Genomic DNA, 20564 nt, shown 5'->3' on the forward strand with positions numbered 1-20564 from the left:
CACAAACGAATCAAATTAATAATCGTGCGAATTACACATTGCGTACGTACAGAAATATTTGGCCGAATAGTTTAACCAAGTATTTTAGTAATTGAGTCGAGTATTCCTAGATGAAAAATGTGGAAACAAAACAAGCTTTATTTTTTGTATTGAATTATATATAATATATAAAAATACTTTCGACCATTCCACGGTAGGATTATTAACGTTGTTAATGTAGGAAACTATTTTATATATACACTAAACATAATCACAGGTGCATTCCTTTACTAATTAAATTAAATTTCACATAATTCACTATATATAATTACCGGTATAAAGAAAAATATATATTTTTTTTATTTCCACGTTTTGCTATACGAATACTCTCCCGTTTCTCTCGCTGTTTGTGCGTTCGCAGTCAAGTTTAAAAAGATTGATTCTTGCGATACATCTTGTTTCCATAGAAAACTAAGGCAAAATATTTTTGCAGAGAATTTGTAAATTCTAGACGAACGAAGGTTGGTGTTAATTAACACAAACGCTGAAAAAGTGAAATTTATCGATCGCTCCTAGATATGATCACAATTATTGTTTTCAATAAACCAATATCTCCAATAAACAATATTTAATAATTTACGTCACGCTCGTTCATATATATTTACTTTTAAGTTATACTTTATGTAACTTGTATACTTTAAATATTTCTGGCTTGTATATTGTCGAAATATCTTTGTCGTATAACACGAATTTTATGAATTAAAATACTGTTCTTAATATTATTATTATTACTATTGAAATACAGTAGCGGACAAAAGTTTAAGACTGCTCTAAAGAAGACGATAACTTTTTTAATATTGTACTATACGATTTCAACTTTTTTGGGAAGCTAGAGCAATTAGTTTACTACAGGATGTGAAAAGAAATTTTTTCAAAAATTGCAATTGATCGGAATTGTTGAAAAAAATACTAAAAGTTGATTTTTTAACTTTTTTATGTGGGCCTATATTGAAAATTTAAAAAGTACGTTTTGTCGATCTGTGTCAATTATATGCACTGTGAAAGTTTGATCGAAATCGGTTGATTCGGGAAAAAACGACAGGCATTAAAAGATGTAAGAATCCTTCGATTTATTGCAGCTAGAGGCCGAAAATCGTGAAAATCTGCAATTTTGACTATCTTTAAACGTTTGTAGAAAATTGTAAAATTTTCAGAATATGTTTAATTGACACATTTATGAAACGTACTTTTTAAATTTTCAATATAGGCCCACATAAAAAAGTTAAAAAATCAACTTTTAGTATTTTTTCAACAATTCCGATCAATTGCAATTTTTGAAAAAATTTCTTTTCACATCCTTTAATAAACTAATTGCTCTAGCTTCCCAAAAAGTTCAAATCGTATAGTACAATATTAAAAAAGTTATCGTCTTCTTTAGAGCGGTCTTAAACTTTTGTCCGCTACTGTATATGCTTTTAGCATAATTCCAACACGTACTGGAAACTGTAAACCGATACGATAACAAACTTGGAAGGAACCGTAAAGATTGTAGTCCCGTGTTTTTGGGTTTCGTATGTTGGGTAATATCGATATAACTGTTTATTAAGATTACGTTACATAATATTCCAAAATAAAGATTAAAGTTTTATTATTACGTTCCACGTTGAATGAACAATAATACTTTGAATAGTGGACCAAAAAGTCACATCTTTCGTGTTTATATATATATATATATGAACTTATCGGTTTTAACAGAAGATGATGTTTAACGTAGTAGTTTCTATTTATCACTGGTTTCAGTTATAAAATCTCACAAATTTAATGTTATACTGTTATCGAGAAGTATATATATATATATTATATATTTATATATATGTATACTGTTTGAAGAACCTGCAATGGCTAACCATTTTTTTTTTGTACAAAAGCAGTATAATAGTGAATATGTACTAGAGGTGTATAAACAGTCTAAGGTACAAATTTTTATATACATTATTTCCTTACCATGCTCAAAAAATACAATTATCTCAAGATGAAACCTAGATGTTTTTTTCTTTTCGTTTTATTTGCAATTGTTTATATAGTATCCTGTTTAGCGCCACACCAGCTGTATCTGCGTCATTGTATACTATATAAGGTAAGTATAGTTTAAAAAGTAATCATACCGGAGAAGTAGATTATATATATATATAAGTGTGATAAAACATTGATCTCATCGAAAGATTAAAAATACTAATCTTATTGCGTAATAGCACCGTAAACAGTTTTTATTTAAATTGTGAAAGACCTTAAGGAAAGTACTTTAAATGTGCATTAATATCATTTTCTGTGATGTCCTACAGGTTGCATGGCACTACAGGAATTCAAGTACTATTTATACAAAACGTCTTCGAAATTTCTAGTACGAACGATCGAGTGATTTTTTTTATTTTAAGTCGAGAAAGAACAACATTTGTTTATTGAAAGCTCCGTTTTCGAGGAAAATCAGTTTGAAGATCCGTCAGGTTTGCGTGCCCCTAGTATTTACAAGTAGAACCGGTAAAATTATGAACAGACGCGAATGTTGAAACTGATTCTTCACAGGAACGAAACGTCAACGAAAAAGTGTTATGGATTTTCCCGACTTGTTTCTGCATGTAAAATCATCATTCGGCCGTTGGCACCGTGATTTCAGAGACACCTTGTACATGTGTGTATGTTTATCTATATATATATATATATATATAATTCATGTACAATATACTATCTAGTAATATAGCATTTAAACAATTATAATCTCAATCAAAGTATTGAGTACATGGTGACAGAGAAAAATTATCAGAAGCCTATCTTCGTGTTGTGTTACACTCAGAAGCATTATTGCTTTTCAAGAACACATTTACAAAATCTAGAGAAATGCATCGTGTCCATCGTTAAAAGTGCAAACTGTCTCTATAAATGTATACAGTTTTCTCGGTATTCGATTCCGATCAATGAAACCCCTCAGAATTAAACAACTTCGATTGAATAACTTGTGCAAATAATGCTAACTCGTGGGTAACTATTTTCCTCCGTGGGGGAGAGATAAAAACGCTAGACGGTACAAATAAAAGTTGAATGTAAGTTAAGGTTAATTAAAAAAATACTGTTCTATTTTGTACGTCGCACAGGTTTTCACATGCAAGTGTAAGCCTGAAGGCAGCTTCTTTTTAAACTATTAAAACGATTTCTTTAAGTCACTGTACACCGATTTATAAACTTATGCTACTTAGCACAGAATGTGCTACTAAAATGGCAGTACTTTAAGTAACAGATATTTTGTTGTTTTTTTTTCGTACTACTTCGTAAGTGAGCTGTACCTGACAGTTTTCTTTTATGTATGCCGTAGGATCTTGTCGAAAAAAGTTGTTCTACAAAAATTTCTGATCGTTCCAAGTCTAAGAATATTTCGTATTTTTGTTCTTACTCTATGCAAATAAATCGCTATGCTCTTTTTTCCTGTTTAAATGTTTTTTTTCTCGTAGATTAAAGACCTTCTTCATTGATCGCATTGCTCATAGATTATTACGGAATTTCATTTAATTTACAAGTCCTGCATCTTTAGCTATACCATAGAACAAGCTTGACGAATTACGAAGTAACACTTCCGGAGAATCGTATTCCATAATGAGTCCATTATCGAGGACAATGACCCTATAAAGTAGTAAGTATAATGAATGCCAATAAAAAAACGTTCAAAAAATTTGTTTAACATTCGCGAAGCTTACCTGTCTGAATCAAGAATTGTGTTAAACCTGTGAGCTATCGTGAGGACGGTGCAGTCGCTAAATTCTCGTCTAATCGTTGACTGTATCAAGTCATCGGTTTCGAGATCAACCGATGCTGTTGCCTCGTCAAGAATAAGTACTTTCGTTTTTCGCAGTAAAGCTCTCGCCAAACATATCAATTGTCGCTGACCTATACTTAAGTTGTCTCCGCCTTCGGTTACTTCATGCATAAGACCGGTAGCTAAATCTGAAATGCATTGCAACATTGTATATCGTTATATATCCTCACCTAATTCCGATAATTAGGTTACATATAGTTCCTGACATCGCCGTTTTTATTTGCAGATGGCGCAACGCTACTCCGAATTGTGTAAACGGCTACAGTAATCCCGATCTAAGCCGATTCTCGGTTCTGTGTTGTGACAGAGATCGTGAAGGGATACTACCTTTTCGTGGGCAGGTGAACAGGCTTAGATTAGGAAGCTCCGTCGCGCTTAGATCGTGGGATTACTGTACTTCTATTCGATGGGTACTCTGATTTTTCATTTTCAAAACATGGATTTTTCTTTAACCTTTAACTACCCGCGCTGGTTTAAAAAGTACGCCAATACAATAATATATGTACTGTTCAGAGCACGAGAGAAAACTAGCGGGAGGGGAACGGGGCAAGAGGAACGCAATCTTCTTTCCCCGTTCCCTGCTCGCTAGTTTTCTCACGTGCTCCGCACAGTACTCAGTCACACAGTAATACATGTGGTGTACTAAATACACCGCGCGGATAGTTACGTAAAAATTCAGGGCGCGGGTAGTTAAAGGTTAAAAAAAGAAAACTATACACAGGGTGTTCATACTATTACTAACCAACGTTTTTCTTGTGAATAGTAAATATTAGAGAAAAATGAAAGAGGAAAAAGTAGTATTGTTTTTTAAACGCAACACAATGGCGTATGTAAAGTTTTTGTGTTCATACTATTTTGTTAGATATGAAGGTGAATGCTGTATATTTTTTTATATCACATGAAAGCGTGTATCTAGAAATTCGTGCGAAAATGAAAACCAGAATACCCCCTTGACACAACCGAGCGCTTTGTCCACCGGAGACCCGCTAATAGGCTTTATGGGGTTAATGAAAAGGTTAACGACTGTACAGCTGTTGGTAAGCAAACCGTTAATAGAACTTGAAATGCATTTACTTCCGACAAAAGACTTAAGATGCGCGTGTTCCAACGCCCTCCAAACTTCATCGTCTGTGTGATTGTTGAATGGATCCAGATTCATTCTCAGAGTTCCGGAGAACAGTATAGGGTCTTGCGGTATGATAGTCAATCTGGATCTTAAATCGTGAAGACCCAGTTTGGAGATGTCGACGCCGTCGATGGAGATTCGTCCTTCGGCCGCTTCTAATATCCTGAACAAAGCCAGCGTCAAGGATGACTTGCCAGCACCGGTTCTACCAACAATGCCAACTTTCTCGCCTTCCTTCACAGAGAACGTCACTCCGCGAAGCACAAGGTCCAGCCCTTCCCTGTAACGAACTTTGTAATTGTTGAACTCAACTTGTCCTTGCGTAGGCCATTCGTTGGACAGCTCGTAATTAGGATTCTTCCATGGCGCTTCTTGAGGTGTTTCCGTGTACTCCTTTATCCTCTCTACCGCGACTATGTTCGTCTCAACGTCTGACGTCATTCTTACCAACCAATTTAACGTTTGAGTTACCTGAGCAAAGAGGCGTCTTTAATTACAACTTACACTCCTCGACATTAAGGCGGTAGACTCTTTTCCAGAATTACAAGGGTGCTGGATGCTCGTTCTCATTTCTCGATAACGCAAAAAGTTTTTCAGTAGTCAAAAGCACTAGATGAAAGATCAATCTAGGCAGCGATCGCCCTAAGAAGTCCTATTTTTACGTTTATGAGGCGTAATTTGCATTATTCGCAGTCACAGCTTTATGAAAATAGCTACGGTGACTCCCACTAATATTTGGACACTCTTAAAAACACCGTAACTTTTCAAATATTGGACTATGCGATTTGAACTTTTTTGGAAAGCTAGAGCAATTAGTTTACTACAGGATGTGAAAAGAAATTTTTTCAAAAATTGCATTTGACCGGAATTGTAGAGGAAATACTAAATGTTGCATTTTACAACTTTTTTATGCGGGCTTATATTGAAATTTTGAAAATATGTTTTTTAGATCTGTGTGGGTTATATGCCTTTGAAAGTTTCATCGAAATCGGTTGATGCAGGGAAAAATGACAGTCATTGAAAGATGTAAGAATTCTTAGATTTACTGCTGTTATAGGCCGAAAATCGTGAAAATCTGCAATTTTTACCATCTTCAAACGCTTGTAGCTCATTGCAACGTCGACCGATTTTGACGAAATTTTCAGGATATGTTTTATTGAAACAGATCTACAAAACGTATTTTTAAAATTTTCAATATAAGCCCACATAAAAAAGTTGTAAAATGGATCTTTTAGTATTTTCTCTACAATTCCGACTAATTGCAATTTTCGAAAAAATTTCTTTTCACATCCTGTAGTGAACTAAGTACTCCAGCTTCCGAAAAAAGTTTGAAACGTATAGTAAAAAGATTATCGCGTTTTTTAGAGCGTCCGAATATTAATGGGAGTCACTGTACATGCGTAGTTGTATGCTTCCGAATAATGCAAATTACGCCTCGTAAACGAAAAAATAGGACCCTTGCAAATCCTGAATAAACGAGTCTACTCCCTTAGTTACCGTGTAAAACTAAATGTGTTTGTCCTACTTGTAAAGCATAGCCAACGGATAGACCAACCATACCCGGTGCCATAGTATCTCTTTCTAACACAGCGAACAGTGCCGAAAAGAAAATAATTAAATTTCCAACCATTTCTAAACGCACCGCCAACCATCTATGGGAAACAATGTTCTTACGTGATCACAATGTTTTCATTTTTGTTCATTATCTGTTAGTTTAAATGAAAGTTATACCTGTTCGCGATTATGCTAGGATAATAGCAAATTTGATTGAAATCTACCCTGTTTTCTGATTCATGGATAAATCGGTCTTGCACGCCAAATGCCCTAATAATCTGTGCTCCTAAGAGAGAGAGAAGGAAAAAAATATATCAATGTGATGTGTCATGTGTGTACTAAATACTCGAATGATGGTGATGCATCATACGTTTCGTATCGTTACATACCAGACACAGATTCACTGAAATGCGAGTATATGGGAGATCTTGAAACGGATTCCAGGCGTTTCAACTGTCTTGAACTAGCAACATACAATCGTTGAACTAAGTAATAGATTATACCTATCGGTATGATTACTGCCATAAATGTTGGTGTACTGAAACTTATTACCACTAGAGTCGCTACGACCTGTAACGTAAAATTGTCGTTTAGAACAAAACAATATTTCACAAAACGTTCTTCGTGTTCGTAATCGCGTATATGCAAACATTGTAAACATAAAAATCAAAAACATAAACGATCGTACGTACATAACATATACCCGTATTGCTCATGTATGCTATCATAAAATGATAATAACTGCGAAGAAATCATTTGAAAATCAATGATCATGCAACTCGTTTGAAGATATATACTCGTGTGTGTGTGTGTGTGTATAATATTGTTTCGAACACCAATATATAGGAATCAAACGTGAACAATATTTCATCTTTCCATTGATATACGACATAATGTAATATAATGACCGATAATGACTTTAGCATCTTAAAACGAACATGTACTACAACACAATTATGGAAACGATAGTTGGTATATACCTGCACAACCTTTTTTTTACCATCGTTCATTGCCTCGGTTGATTATTCTACCATACTTTTCTCAAGTTTGCCATTTATTGTACATTAAACAACTAATTTACTGGAATGGACACAATTATACACAATTACAGCTTGCACAACGGCATTTCACGCACGTTTACTCGTTTCGAAATTCAATAAAAATTTAAGACGCTCTAAAAAAGACGACAACTATTTTAATATTGTACTATACGATTTGAACTTCTTTGGGAAGCTAGAGCAATTAGTTTACTACAGGATGCGAAAAGAAAATTTTTCAAAAATTTCAATTGATCGGAGTTGTAGAAAAAATAGTAAAAGTTGCATTTTCAACTTTTATTGTGGGCCTATATCGACAATTTAAAAAATACGTTTTGTCGATCTGTGTCAATTATATGCACTGTGAAAGTTTGATCGAAATCGGTTGATTCGGGAAAAAACGACAGGCATTGAAAGATGTAAGAATCCTTCGATTTATTGCAGTTAGAGGCCGAAAATCGTGAAAATCTGCAATTTTGACTATCTTTAAATGTTTGTAGAAAATTGTGAAATTTTCAGAATATGTTTAATTGACACATCTACAAAACGTATTTTTTAAATTTTCAATATAGGCCCAAATGAGGAAGTTGAAAATGCAACTTTTAGTATTTTTTCTACAATTCCGATCAACTGCAATTTTTGAAAAAATTTCTTTTCACATCCTGTAGTAAACTAATTGCTCTAGCTTCCCAAAAAGTTCAAATCGTATAGTACAATATTAAAATAGTTATCGTCTTTTTTAGAGCGTCTTAAACTTTTGTCCGCTACTGTATACATATATATTTTGTCATCCCTAATAACTTTGTTATTTATACAGATAGAAAAATATTTTTCGGTAGAAAGTGATCGTATTTGGAGGGGTATATAAGTATGTGTGAAAAAATAAGTCATTCCATTTTAAGAAAATGACTGTTCGTACGAATTCGGAAAATATTTGCCCACGTAGACTTATGTTCCCCTCCAAATACGGTAACTTTCCCCCCAAACATTTCTTTTTGTATCTGTATAAATCACAAATGTGATTAGGAGTGGCAGAATTAAATGAAACATCCTGTATATATGTATATTATTGAAGTACGAGGACCATGACAACACAGAATTTCAAACTATGAGCTCACTTAAAACGAAGGGTTGACAGTGATATTATAGTTTAAACGAGAAATACTCAAGGTCCAAAACCAATACAAACCGTTTGATAAAATGGAAGTGTACACCCAGCTAGACCCATACGATAAACAATGACCAAAGAAGATATGGGAAAGAAATAATAAAAACCAAATGGTTATAGTTCGGTTCAGGCATTTCCAACAATTACCTCGAACAAGCAATAGATGCTATCAGAAATTTGCTGGGGAAGAGATGTGTCCAGTATGTCGACGTCTTTAGCAAACCTGGAGATAATACGACCAGTAGGTGTCGTATCAAAGAAGGTCAATGGAGAACGCATCACAGCACGCAGCAACACTATGTGCATCTGGCGAGCAGCCAGCCAGCAGCCCAGCTGCGGTGCCAAATCGCAGAAAAAACTCGCCATCGCTACAACATCAGACATGATTGGCTTTCATTGTAACCATATCGAAGAAAAAAAAGGAATTTCGAACCTTAAGTAAAGAGAAATATGCTATACAAAGCATTTTACCGATCGTGAAACAACATGTTTCGTTCCATTCAATGTTTCTACGTTTCAAAGTCTCGTTTGCTACAAATAAATTTCTCTCCGTAACAAAAAAAGTCAAGAAATATTTTTCAGATCTTTCGAAATCATCTATTCGCTTCTAGTACAGCATGAACCAGTAAAACAAGATATATATATACAGTAGCGGACAAAAGTTTAAGACCGCTCTAAAGAAGACGATAACTTTTTTAATATTATACTATACGATTTGAACTTTTTGGGAAGCTAGAGCAATTAGTTTACTAAAGGATGTGAAAAGAAATTTTTTCAAAAATTGCAATTGATCGGAATTGTTGAAAAAATACTAAAAGTTGATTTTTTAACTTTTTTATGTGGGCCTATATTGAAAATTTAAAAAGTACGTTTCATAAATGTGTCAATTAAACATATTCTGAAAATTTTACAATTTTCTACAAACTCCTTATCTACAAACGTTTAAAGATAGTCAAAATTGCAGATTTTCACGATTTTCGACCTCTAGCTGCAATAAATCGAAGGATTCTTACATCTTTTAATGCCTGTCGTTTTTTCCCGAATCAACCGATTTCGATCAAACTTTCACAGTGCATATAATTGATACAGATCTACGAAACGTATTTTTTAAATTTTCAATATAGGCCCACATAAAAAAGTTAAAAATTCAACTATTAGTATTTTTTCAACAATTCCGATCAATTGCAATTTTTGAAAAAATTTCTTTTCACATCCTTTAGTAAACTAAATGCTCTAGCTTCCCAATAAAGTTCAAATCGTATAGTACAATATTAAAAAAGTAATCGTCTTCTGTAGAGCGGTCTTAAACTTTTGTCCGCTACTGTATATATCTATACAATGTATATATCTATATCATCAAAAACAGATAAATTTGTCATACGAAAAAAATTAAAAAATGCTGTTCTGTCTCATGTTATGCGAGGTGGGTGAAGTTTGCTGTGGGGTATATACATATACAATATATCATGCTAGGCACATTTAATCAGTTACAGCGCACGTTAAGCTAGGCAATTAATCAAAGAATATCTCAAAGATTTATGCAAAATATGTAAAGAACTTCCAAGCACAAGCAAACACTGTCCGCATAGACAAAAAGGTCATGGTATAATTGTGTCCATTACCTAATTATGACGTTACGCTATTGTACAGTAGTTGTGCATGTAGATTGTTAGTGACTATACAAAAGAATAAACAAAGCAAAAGACGAAATCGATCTTATTATTTTTTCTGAGAGAGGGTTCTTCATAAGAAAATTTAGATGCCAATTACCTGAAAAAGATACTACTTATTTTAGTATTATTGCTCACGAAGAATAAATCATGAATATGTTCATATACGAGATGGCTGGAAAGAAAAGAATATGTACCGATGATAATTTGAACTGAAGCTCTACTAACTTCTCTCTGCATTCTCTCTGCTTTTCGAAATGAAAATAATCAATTCAAAGAATCGATCTTGTCTGTACACGACTGTAGAAAAACTTTGTTTCTCGGCATGCAAACAACATTTCCTTTAAGTTACTTCTCCATACCTTCTTCGCATAGTTACCATAAGTATGCTTCTTCAAAAGTCTAGCTTGCAATAAAATATCAGGTAAAGTATATAATATCAAAGTCGTAATTGCAATGAGTGAACGGTCAGCAAGCATCGTTAAATGCAATCGTTCGGGTATATGGATATGATGTGGTAAACTTAAGACTTGTTTCAATACTGGTTAAGCACAAACATTTACATGATAAAAATAGCATACCGAAAAGAGGCAAGTAATCCAAGAACGTAGTATTTGTGGCAAAACGTTATCAATGACATCGGTGTCTTTACCGAATCGACTGAGAAGCCGACCGATTGGAGTACTGTCAAAAAATGACATTGGATTGCGGAGACAACGTTTCAACATACACTCGAAGAGACGCACGGATGCGTATATTGCTCCTTTTGCCATAATTAACGTCCCAGCAAACGTTGTCAGGCCTACAACGATTCGTGATACTTTGATATATATCGTTAAAACCCGATACATTTACATATTATACATATATATCAAGAACTTTTGCATCTCTTCCTTGCAACAATCGCATTCGTTTATTAATCTAAATAGTTTTAGGAAAAGAAAACCAACTGATTTAATGGTATTATATTAATTCATCTTAGTCTGAGCTCACCGTGTGTCTAACACCACTCTCTGCAAGTTCCTTATTGCAGTCACACATGTGTCGAGGTGCATTTATAATTAAAAACAAAAAGATTATCACATAGATACATTATTAGCAAATCTCATGACAACCTATCATAGCTTGTCCAGAAAACATAAACCAAATGTTGAACATGCGCTACGTTATTGTATTATCATTGTTGCGTGACTTCTCGCATTCGTCAGCCAAATAAAATCGTTTGATGGTTCATCTTCAAAGTGAAAACTACACCGTACGAGAGTCTTCTTTAGCTCGAGAAGTTTTTTCAAAACTCTAGATTACAATTCAACAACTAAACTTCGAAGTATTAGTAACGTGTAAGTAATGGAAAAGCTTCATCTTATTACTCCATGCTTAAACATCGTATCGAATATGTTAGTACGATTCTACTTTATCGGTTACAAGATATACATATAACATCCGAGTGAACAACTGAAGACGAACACATGCGAAATACAAATTATTATATACTTTTGAGTATCAAGGAAAAAATCGAAATGGTTGCATTTAAACATGTATTACTACAAAAGCTTTTTACTGTAAGTAGAATAAATATAATAGTATATAAACGTTCTATAGACACAGCAAACCACACTCGCACTAGCATTGTAAAATACCAGTGAGATGTATTTTGTTAATGTTAGAGCATTATTAGTTAACGAGTACAATTGTTTATAGAATTGAAAGGTATTTTGTGAATTCAATGTATAAATGATATTATACTAAGTCATGTGCATATTTATATGTTAAATTAAATTGCCTCAAGACCGTGTAATCTGTGAAGGAACATGCTCTTTTCTGGAGAACTTTCGATCAAGCCTAATAAGCTTACCTTATTAAACTTACAAATGGTTTTGTTTTACAAAAACAGCTAGTGCACTCGATTTCGGTAGAGAACAAGTGCTAAATATATCGTGTATATACATTATACACGATATAGATTATATATACTAATCGTAGAATTTTATGAACATACCCTGGCCAAGTCCAAGTCCACCGTACACTCCGAGATATAAATCTTGTTTCGCTCTGTTGAATGTATTATTGCTATCTGTTAAATTATCGTTCGACCAGACGCTCAGCCATGAATTCGAGCCAATGCTGAATCCTTGGTAAATTACGTTCATGACAATGGTCGCTATCGACAAGAACCATCCGATCGATCTCAAATAGTGCGAATACACGTGCCATTTCACCTACATTTCAAAGAAGAAAAAGAAAAACAACGTACAATTATATTCTCAACAGCTTTTTCACCCCCCAAAAGCAAAGGAGAAAACAACTTACACTTCCAGTTTCAGTTTTTTCCACTTCTATTAACTTATCTTTCGGCTGTGCTATTTTGTCCGTCACACTGTTACTGCGAACATAACTGTCCGATTGTTGACTGTCCGTAGAATATTGTCTAAAAGTTTGTTAAAAATTACCATAAATCTAAATAGAGAGAAAGAGACAATGAAACAATGAAAGAATCTTACTTCTTTAATGAGCCGCGTAAGGATCTCTTCTCAGCGATAGAACCAGACTCGCTTTGACTCTCGGACACTCTTGATCTGGCTCTTGTTAATTTCTGTTGCAACTCTTCCGAGCCTATCGTCGATTCCAGTTGTTGTTTAATTTCATTTAAATCTTCTTCTGAGCCGTCATCAGCATGCACTGTTCCAAATTTATCATAATCATAATAGATATCGAAAAACAATACGTCGTATAAAAGAAAAGAAAACATATCATCATAGTATTACAACATAATAATCTCCTAATATTAGAATTTAATAACTGAAAGATCTGTTGCTCTACATTAGAATGTTCTCAATTCGTTTCGCAAGTGGAAAGGACGTTAATGGCAGTATTTGAAACACAAGTTACGGACAAACAAAGTCTAAACAATTATATATATCTAGAGAATGTTTCGGCAATGATCTGGTTCAAATGGGACATGCGTTATGCGAAACAAAGTTCTGCATGCACAGTTCATACTCTGTCATACTAAGTGGAACGAAAGAATTGCACGAAAAGTGGCTTCATAATACAAGTTGGCCAGTCATACATATATTTCTACGATAGAAGAGCGCAAAAAAGTATTACTAATCCCCAATACCACGAATATCGAAAGCCGAAATGCAATGTGAACCATTTTCCGAGCAATCGCAAACAAATCGACTTAGGGAGAAAGGAATCGTAATTACTTTTTTCACTGACTTACGATTTCCAACTTAGAACCATGAAAAATATAAACGAAGATTAATCAAGAGAATAAAAGTGAAAAAGAAGGAGGTCAGAAGAATTGATGTATACCTTCTTGCAAGTGATGGACTAAAAATTCCGAGAAAGCTCCTTTTTTCTCGAGAAGCTGCTTATAACTTCCGACTTCGGTAATCTCGCCGTCTTTCAGAACAATTATGTTGTCGACCTCTGGCAAGTACGTAATGCCATGCGTGACGAGTATTCTCGTCTTCTTCTTGAGGAGGCCAGTGTTGCCGATCACATTCTCAAAGATGTGTTTCCCAACGTGCGAATCCACCGCGCTCAAAGGATCGTCCAAGAAGTACACATCCGAATCATTGTACACTGCTCTCGCCAAGGCGACTCTTTGCTTCTGTCCACCAGACAAATTGATACCCTTCTCTCCGATTTCAGTCTGATCGCCAGCAGGCAATATCTTTAAGTCTGGGTTTAATGCGCACGCTTCGATCACACGATTATACGAGTTCTTATGTAGCGTTTTCCCAAACAGAACGTTGTCTTGCAACGATGCGTTTTGAATCCATGCTTGCTGGGACACGTACGCAATGGAGCCCTGTTAGACAAAGAAACGAATTCATATTTTCCTGTGAGCTAAAAGTACCAAATTTTTATTTTTGAAGCTTTTCCTCTAAATTAGCGGATTCCACTCTGGGAGGCGCGAACTATCGCCATAATATTCATACCATAATATCTACAAATAAATAAAACTTAACGGATTTTAAAACATGTCGATATTATTATATCTATTAAAAAATAAAAGGTAGGGAGGCGCGGAAAATATTTTTTTCTCGTAGTAGCATAAAGGTTGGAGACCGCTGTTCTAAATATTGGGTTGGCAAATAAGTTCGTTCGGTTTTTGTGATTTATTCCAGCCTAAAAAACCGAACAAACTTATTTGCCAACCCAATAATTCGTATTTATATGCATATTTAAGACGATTTATAGTGAATTGTGTTAAAACCTTTGTGTTCACTCTGCCACCGAGCTTGTCCATCTCTCCCAAAAGTGCCGATATAAGGGAGCTTTTGCCAGATCCCACTGTTCCCACAACAGCTACCAAATGTCCGTGTTCCACTTGTACATTGATATTCTTTAACGTTGGTTTCTCGATGTTATCGGCATCCCACGCGAAAGTACCATTCTCGATTAATAGTGCGTGTGCTGTATGAATAAGACATTGTCCATCTCTTAATTCGACTCATTGAATAAAGTATATCTTACATTGAATTGTATAATACTAACGTTCGGATGGGTCGTGTTGAACATTGTTAGGGTCCAGGTCTTCTGCGTTCATGAATTTGTTAATACGTTTCACGGAAACCCAAGCCTGAATATCATTAAAGCGATTATTAGGTGAACAGTGAAACGCGATATTCTAATCGAATTTTAACGGGTTTTTAATCACCTGAACCATGTTACCAATCATCATGGGTAATATAGACAGAGGAAACCTTAAAATGTTGAACAGACTAAGCGAAACAAAAGCAATAGTACTATTTAAATGGTTGTTCTCATCTATAAGTACAAATGTTGCGAAGGACACTAAGGATACCTAAAAAGAATATAATCAGAGAATAGTAATAGCAATACAAAATTTTACAAGATAATATAAGAGACTTACTAAGAACGGGGCAAACGACCAGATGAAACTTGTTCCGGAATTAAGGTAAGCTGCTTCTTTCAACACGTCGATTTCTTTCGTGCGTATCTTCAGTATTTGCTCTTCGAACGAAGGTTCCCAGGCATACAATTTCAACACTTTGATGCCATTGAGAACTTCGCTCATCAACTTCACTCTTTCGTCTTTGCTTTTCATTTGTCTGATTTGTAATGTTTTCAGTCTGTTCGTGATCACTAAATTTACTGGAATAAGAATAAGTAGAACAGCTAAACCAGCGAGCACTGCCGGCCCCAGTTGTTCCCACAAAAAGTATAAGGCTAAAACGATTTGTAGTGGCGCAGACCAAATCATATTTATGTATGCTGTCAAGTCCATGAATCTCTGTGCGTCCACGGACATTAAGTTTACTATTTCACCAAGTGTCGATTCTTTTCGAGCGGAGCTGGACATTCTCAATGCCTTCCGATAAATCGCAGCTATTAATGCAGTACGCACACGTAATCCAACTAAGAACATGCGGTGAAAGTACTGAGATAAAATTAATGTTTGAAATGTGGCTGTAACTAGGAGTAAAACTGCTAACAAATAGCCTTTCCACATTGACTCGCGTTCCTCAATAAAATGAATGAGTAGTCTAAATTAAAAATAATAACAATTATAATCTATACAGTTGTGATTCCTAATGACTTTACTAATTTCAGGAATACCAAACTAATTTATTCAAAGTAGAAGAGATCATGCCGGAGTACGCTGTGATACTTACTTTAATACTTGCGGGCTAACAAATGTCATAACATCTTGTACGCCTTTAAGTATGGCGCCGAACAAAAATGTAGCACCGAAAGCTTTACAAAGAGGTGGCAAAATCGACGACACATTCTTTTTACGCCCACTATTAAAATCTACTTGTCCAGAAGACTTTCTAAAAGATGCCTTAGTGTTATGTACACTGAAATCAGAATAAAATAATATTTATCAATTCCGTTCAACTGTGAGAAACTACATTGAAGTTTAATTTCATTACGGATATAAACAACTACTATATCTCTCTGTGCGTCCGAACTTACCTAAAGCAAATCCAAAATACTCTTGTTAGCAAAAGTAGATTGATATTTCATTACTAATGTAATTTGATACAGCATTTTACAATACTTATTATTGTTATTATTATCTTTTCAATAAGTAACGTGAAATGTTTATAAATGTCGCACTCACTTGTTGTTTTTCTGCAGATTCTTGTTCCAGTATTTGTCGAATTTCGGAACAATTTCTGCAGCCGAATCTTCCGCGTTCATAGACCACAAGTCTGTGGCTTCCAAAGGTTTTCTGAAGCCTTTCCACGCCATTGGATCGAACCATGTGAAAAATAATTTTGCTGGAAAGGAAAAGTTTTGTTCCGGACATGGTCTTTCCTCCTGTAAAATTTCATTTGTATATAACAATACAGTACTCAAATGGAAGACTAAGATAATGTAGCATGACCTATGGATGTCTTTTATTTATTTCTATCGTGAAATGTAAGCATTACCCAAGTAAGGGGGTATGCAACTTTCAAAGGGGAGTACTTCGAAGGAGACATTACAAGGTCGGATAGTTTGCGGACAGAACTCTTAAAATTACCTTTGGATATCCGGTATAGCTAGGTTCTGCATCAACCAGAAAATTCAACAAGAATATAAGTACAACTGCTGGATAATATATCATATAGGATACAAACGAATAATTGACATCCCCCTGAAACGATAATACAAGTGAAAGGTAAGTTGTGAATCATTTAAAAATATAGTTTTACAAATAGCAATATGTACCTTCTCAATATACAGCCTTAATAAGCTCCTGTATTGAACAACTCCGCATATTGCAAGAAGAAACCAGAATAAAAATAGTAGTCCAGAAGTACGCATTCCGCGCTTTTTATTATATACTACTAAAGTAAATGCTAGAACCTACAACAGAAAGGAATAGTTACGATCGATGTTACAGAGTCTTCAGAGTTTGGTAAAATATCGTTCGAACCGATACTTACGAAAGAAACTATTTTCACGCATGGTGTATAATAATCAACGTTGAAAACAGTTTCGTAAGTTCTTCTATGTATAGCAACTCCTAAATCAACGATACTAAGTACGATCAGCAACGCCAGAAGTACTTGTTTAGAAATATATAACCATGTGTACGGAATATTCTTCTTCTTGCTACTTGTAAGATAATAAACTTCCATCGCTGCCAACAGCCACAAAAATGCACACGGCACCCATATTAACATAGTCTTTTGAAAACATTCTGGGATGTCTGGATCGTCCGTGTTCCATGTCAATTTATCATCCTATAAACAGAAGGAAATGAAAACTTTTTCGCTTAGAAAATTACACAATCTTTAACAATTATCTTCCAGCGAAAATTGCTCAATATATTTTCGCGAATCAACAAGTCATCCCCGGTAACGTAATCTAGCAAATTCTCCGGGAATGATCGTTTCATTGACATTTTTTGTTCAGCTGTTCCTTCGATACGGCATGGTCATTGAAAATCGCATTAACAGGCTGGATAAAACGTGAAGGCAAAACATGCTGCTGCATAGACATTTCGATCTCGCGATTGAGAAAACACGAGATTGAAACGGTGATATTGGAATGGATGCTCGATAGTCTACGGAGCACGGTAGCCCGATCGGGAATGTGTTTATTTAAGAAGAAACTTCGATGATATCGAACGATTCGCGGTTAAGAATACAGCAAGATTTACTCACCCAAAACTTGGAACCGCAAAATTGATCTAAAGCTGAATCCTCCATAATGATACATTTACTCCATAAATTTCTTGGTCAATTGTATGTTCTCCCGTGATTTCGCTTGTACGGGCTTTCCGTTCGTAGCTGGACCTTTCCGAATAATGGAAATTAAGTACACAGAGGCGAACACTTTTGAATCCGGTCGCAACGGTCGCGACTTACACAGGGCACTCGACACTCGACCGAACAAATACACAATTCGTTACGATATGTATTGGCATGTGACCAATGCCGCCCGTGCACCAACCGACCACCCGCTTTCTCGAACGAACGCAAACTGTGCCCGAAACTGACTCGGATTCACATTATAAAGTCGGACCGGCAAGAGTACATAGTTGGACGGGCTGCGGGGATACCCGTGGTACTTATGTAGGATTGTAGGGGTGCTGACGGTGCTGACTTGCCATAATGAGCTCCAGACGGAGCTCCCGTACTCTCCTACATACCCCTTCCACTATTCCATTCCAGCACCGTGCGCAGGCGCACACTCCACGGTCCCCATGGCGCACGTGCAACGTGTCTCCCATTCGTCCCACTCATTCCCCGTCATCAAAGAAGGGGTACATCATTTCACCGTGACTCCCCTCATATGGCATCACTGGGCTGACAATATTCCCCTTTTGCGCAGAAGAAGCCCAACGCATGCAACCGTCGTTCTGCTACAGTGCGGCATTACCGGAAGATGTCGCAATGTGAAATTTTATCTTGTACAATTACATACATACAGGCTGTTCCAAGAAAGATGTAATACCATTTATGGGCTAATTCTTCGGCCAACTTCTTCGGCAAGAATGTTGGTCGCGGCTTTGTTTATCGAAACATCGCCGACCAATCAGATCAGAGTCGCCGGTTGAGGGGAGGGAGCACGAATCGAGGGGAAAAAGTTACCCTCTCTCTGCCAGTACCGGATTAGTCACGTGACCAGACGGCGGAGGAATAGAGGTGTAGAAGGGGACGGTAGAGTGGGGACACGATAAGAAAATATTGTGAAGATATTTTCTAAGAATTCCTCGAACATTCGGCAGATCAATTGTGGGAGATTAATCCATTTTATCCGATTCTTCTTGCTTACTTACACTAAAGACAATTAAAACATAACTAAAAATCATGTATACATAAATATGTTAAACCACTGTACGGTGTACGGCACGCCGCGGTGGTGTCCCGAGTCCCGACTGACTAAAAGACACATTTGTGACTTTGTATTATAATTATGCAACAATAAACTTGCAATAAGCATTGCGATCGTGTGCCATTAATGAAACATTCCTATTTTTATACCTTCCCATCGAAACTACCAAGTTTTGTCGAGCTGTTACGAGTCACACACATCATATAAATACAAATAAGTTGTACATTGTACATACAAAGAAACTAAATAGGAATCTGTAGATATGGTATGGACAGTGACTTTGTATTATAATTATGCAACAATGAAGTTGCAATAAGCATTGCGATCGTGGCGCTAATAAAATATTCCTATTTTTATGTACCTTTCTATTGAAATATACCAACTTTTGTCGAATTGTTACGAGTCATGCACGTGGAACGCGCTCTTTCATACAAACAGAATACAAATAATAAGCTGGACGTACAAAGAAACTATTTTATATTAATCTAGGAATCTAGATATGGTATGGACAATGGCAATGAGATCTATTGCTTGTGTCTGTGCAAGTCAAGTAGGGGAATACGGAACACATCTAATCATGGAATGGTAGATGACAGCTCGAACTTATGTCACTGGAGAGGGTAAATCTAGTGATGGGCGCAATCGACTAAAAACTATCGATTTAGTCGATAGTAGCTGTTACTATTTTCCCTGATAACCAAATTCTCGATTTTTGCCTGGGATTCTCCGCGCGTATTAGTAGCTATTTTTGCCGTCTAATAGCGGAGGGCAATAGCAGAAGGCAAATTGAAGGCAGCCAGCCGGCCGAAGCTGAATTTGTTTAAGAGGGCAGTACCGTCGCGTCTACTGATCTGATTGGCTAATATCGTTTTACAGGGCCGCATCGTCGGTGAGGGTAGTTCGCACTGATGTGGCAGATGTCAGCAGCGAAGTAATCGAGCGCACGAGGAAGAAGATCGATCGACACCAATCGATACGATCAGCGTGTCGTTCGGAATAACGCATACGGTCGTGCGCAGGCGCGGCAGCTCCCCACTACGCACAGATGCACATTTTGTGCACATGCAAATTTTACTTATTCTCATATTTATGTTATTTTTCTTAGACTGCGGATCTTTATGCGAAATAAAAATTGTCTGCATAGATTGCAAGAGATGGAAACTATAAAAATTGCATTGCCATACCATTTTCTCTACAGTTCAATTTCAATTCATTACATTTCGAAATTTATTGAAATGTGTTTATGGAAAAAAAGTGTCGTTCGACGGAAAAGAAAATTTATATTTTTTGTATGACTACTATACACTTATTTTAATGTTTAAATATTAATAATTTTAAATTCAGACTACTCAAT

The 20564-nt window shown here is 35.8% G+C and overlaps 1 protein-coding gene across 4 annotated transcripts; it reads right to left on the reverse strand.

Moving 5' to 3' along the window:
* Window positions 1-136: 136 nt before the first annotated feature.
* Window positions 137-18987, reverse strand: Mrp (Multidrug-Resistance like Protein 1). 4 transcript variants are annotated; one of them, XM_076441508.1, is made up of 22 exons: window positions 18037-18987; window positions 17314-17613; window positions 17096-17233; window positions 16908-17021; window positions 16503-16702; window positions 16355-16375; window positions 16051-16236; window positions 15288-15921; window positions 15072-15218; window positions 14909-14993; window positions 14628-14827; window positions 13718-14219; window positions 12901-13078; window positions 12710-12827; window positions 12399-12618; window positions 8877-9097; window positions 6914-7094; window positions 6702-6810; window positions 6496-6622; window positions 4919-5441; window positions 3726-3972; window positions 137-3651 (listed from the first exon to the last, which is right to left on the reverse strand). In XM_076441508.1, the coding sequence occupies exons 1-22, from the start codon at window positions 18079-18081 to the stop codon at window positions 3537-3539; spliced, it is 4611 nt and encodes a 1536-aa protein (XP_076297623.1). In that variant the 5' UTR covers window positions 18082-18987; the 3' UTR covers window positions 137-3536. The 4 variants fall into 4 exon arrangements, with proteins under 4 accessions (XP_076297623.1, XP_076297622.1, XP_076297625.1 ...); XM_076441507.1 differs by lacking the exon at window positions 8877-9097 and adding an exon at window positions 10981-11201 and having other exon boundaries at window positions 18037-18986; XM_076441510.1 differs by lacking the exon at window positions 16355-16375 and having other exon boundaries at window positions 18037-18984.
* Window positions 18988-20564: the final 1577 nt, after the last annotated feature.

The sequence above is a fragment of the Lasioglossum baleicum genome, chromosome 16, assembly GCF_051020765.1.
Source record: "Lasioglossum baleicum chromosome 16, iyLasBale1, whole genome shotgun sequence".
In the NCBI taxonomy this organism is placed as follows: Eukaryota; Metazoa; Arthropoda; class Insecta; order Hymenoptera; family Halictidae; genus Lasioglossum; species Lasioglossum baleicum.

Excerpts from the sequence above, each read along its gene's own strand:
- Mrp (XM_076441508.1), bottom strand. The coding sequence starts at position 18,081 with ATGGAGGATTCAGCTTTAGATCAATTTTGCGGTTCCAAGTTTTGG. Across the intron at positions 17,614-18,036 it reads TTTGCGGTTCCAAGTTTTGG|GATGATAAATTGACATGGAA; the intron begins GTGAGTAAATCT and ends TTCTGTTTATAG. Across the intron at positions 15,219-15,287 it reads GGTCGTTTGCCCCGTTCTTA|GTATCCTTAGTGTCCTTCGC; the intron begins GTAAGTCTCTTA and ends TATTCTTTTTAG.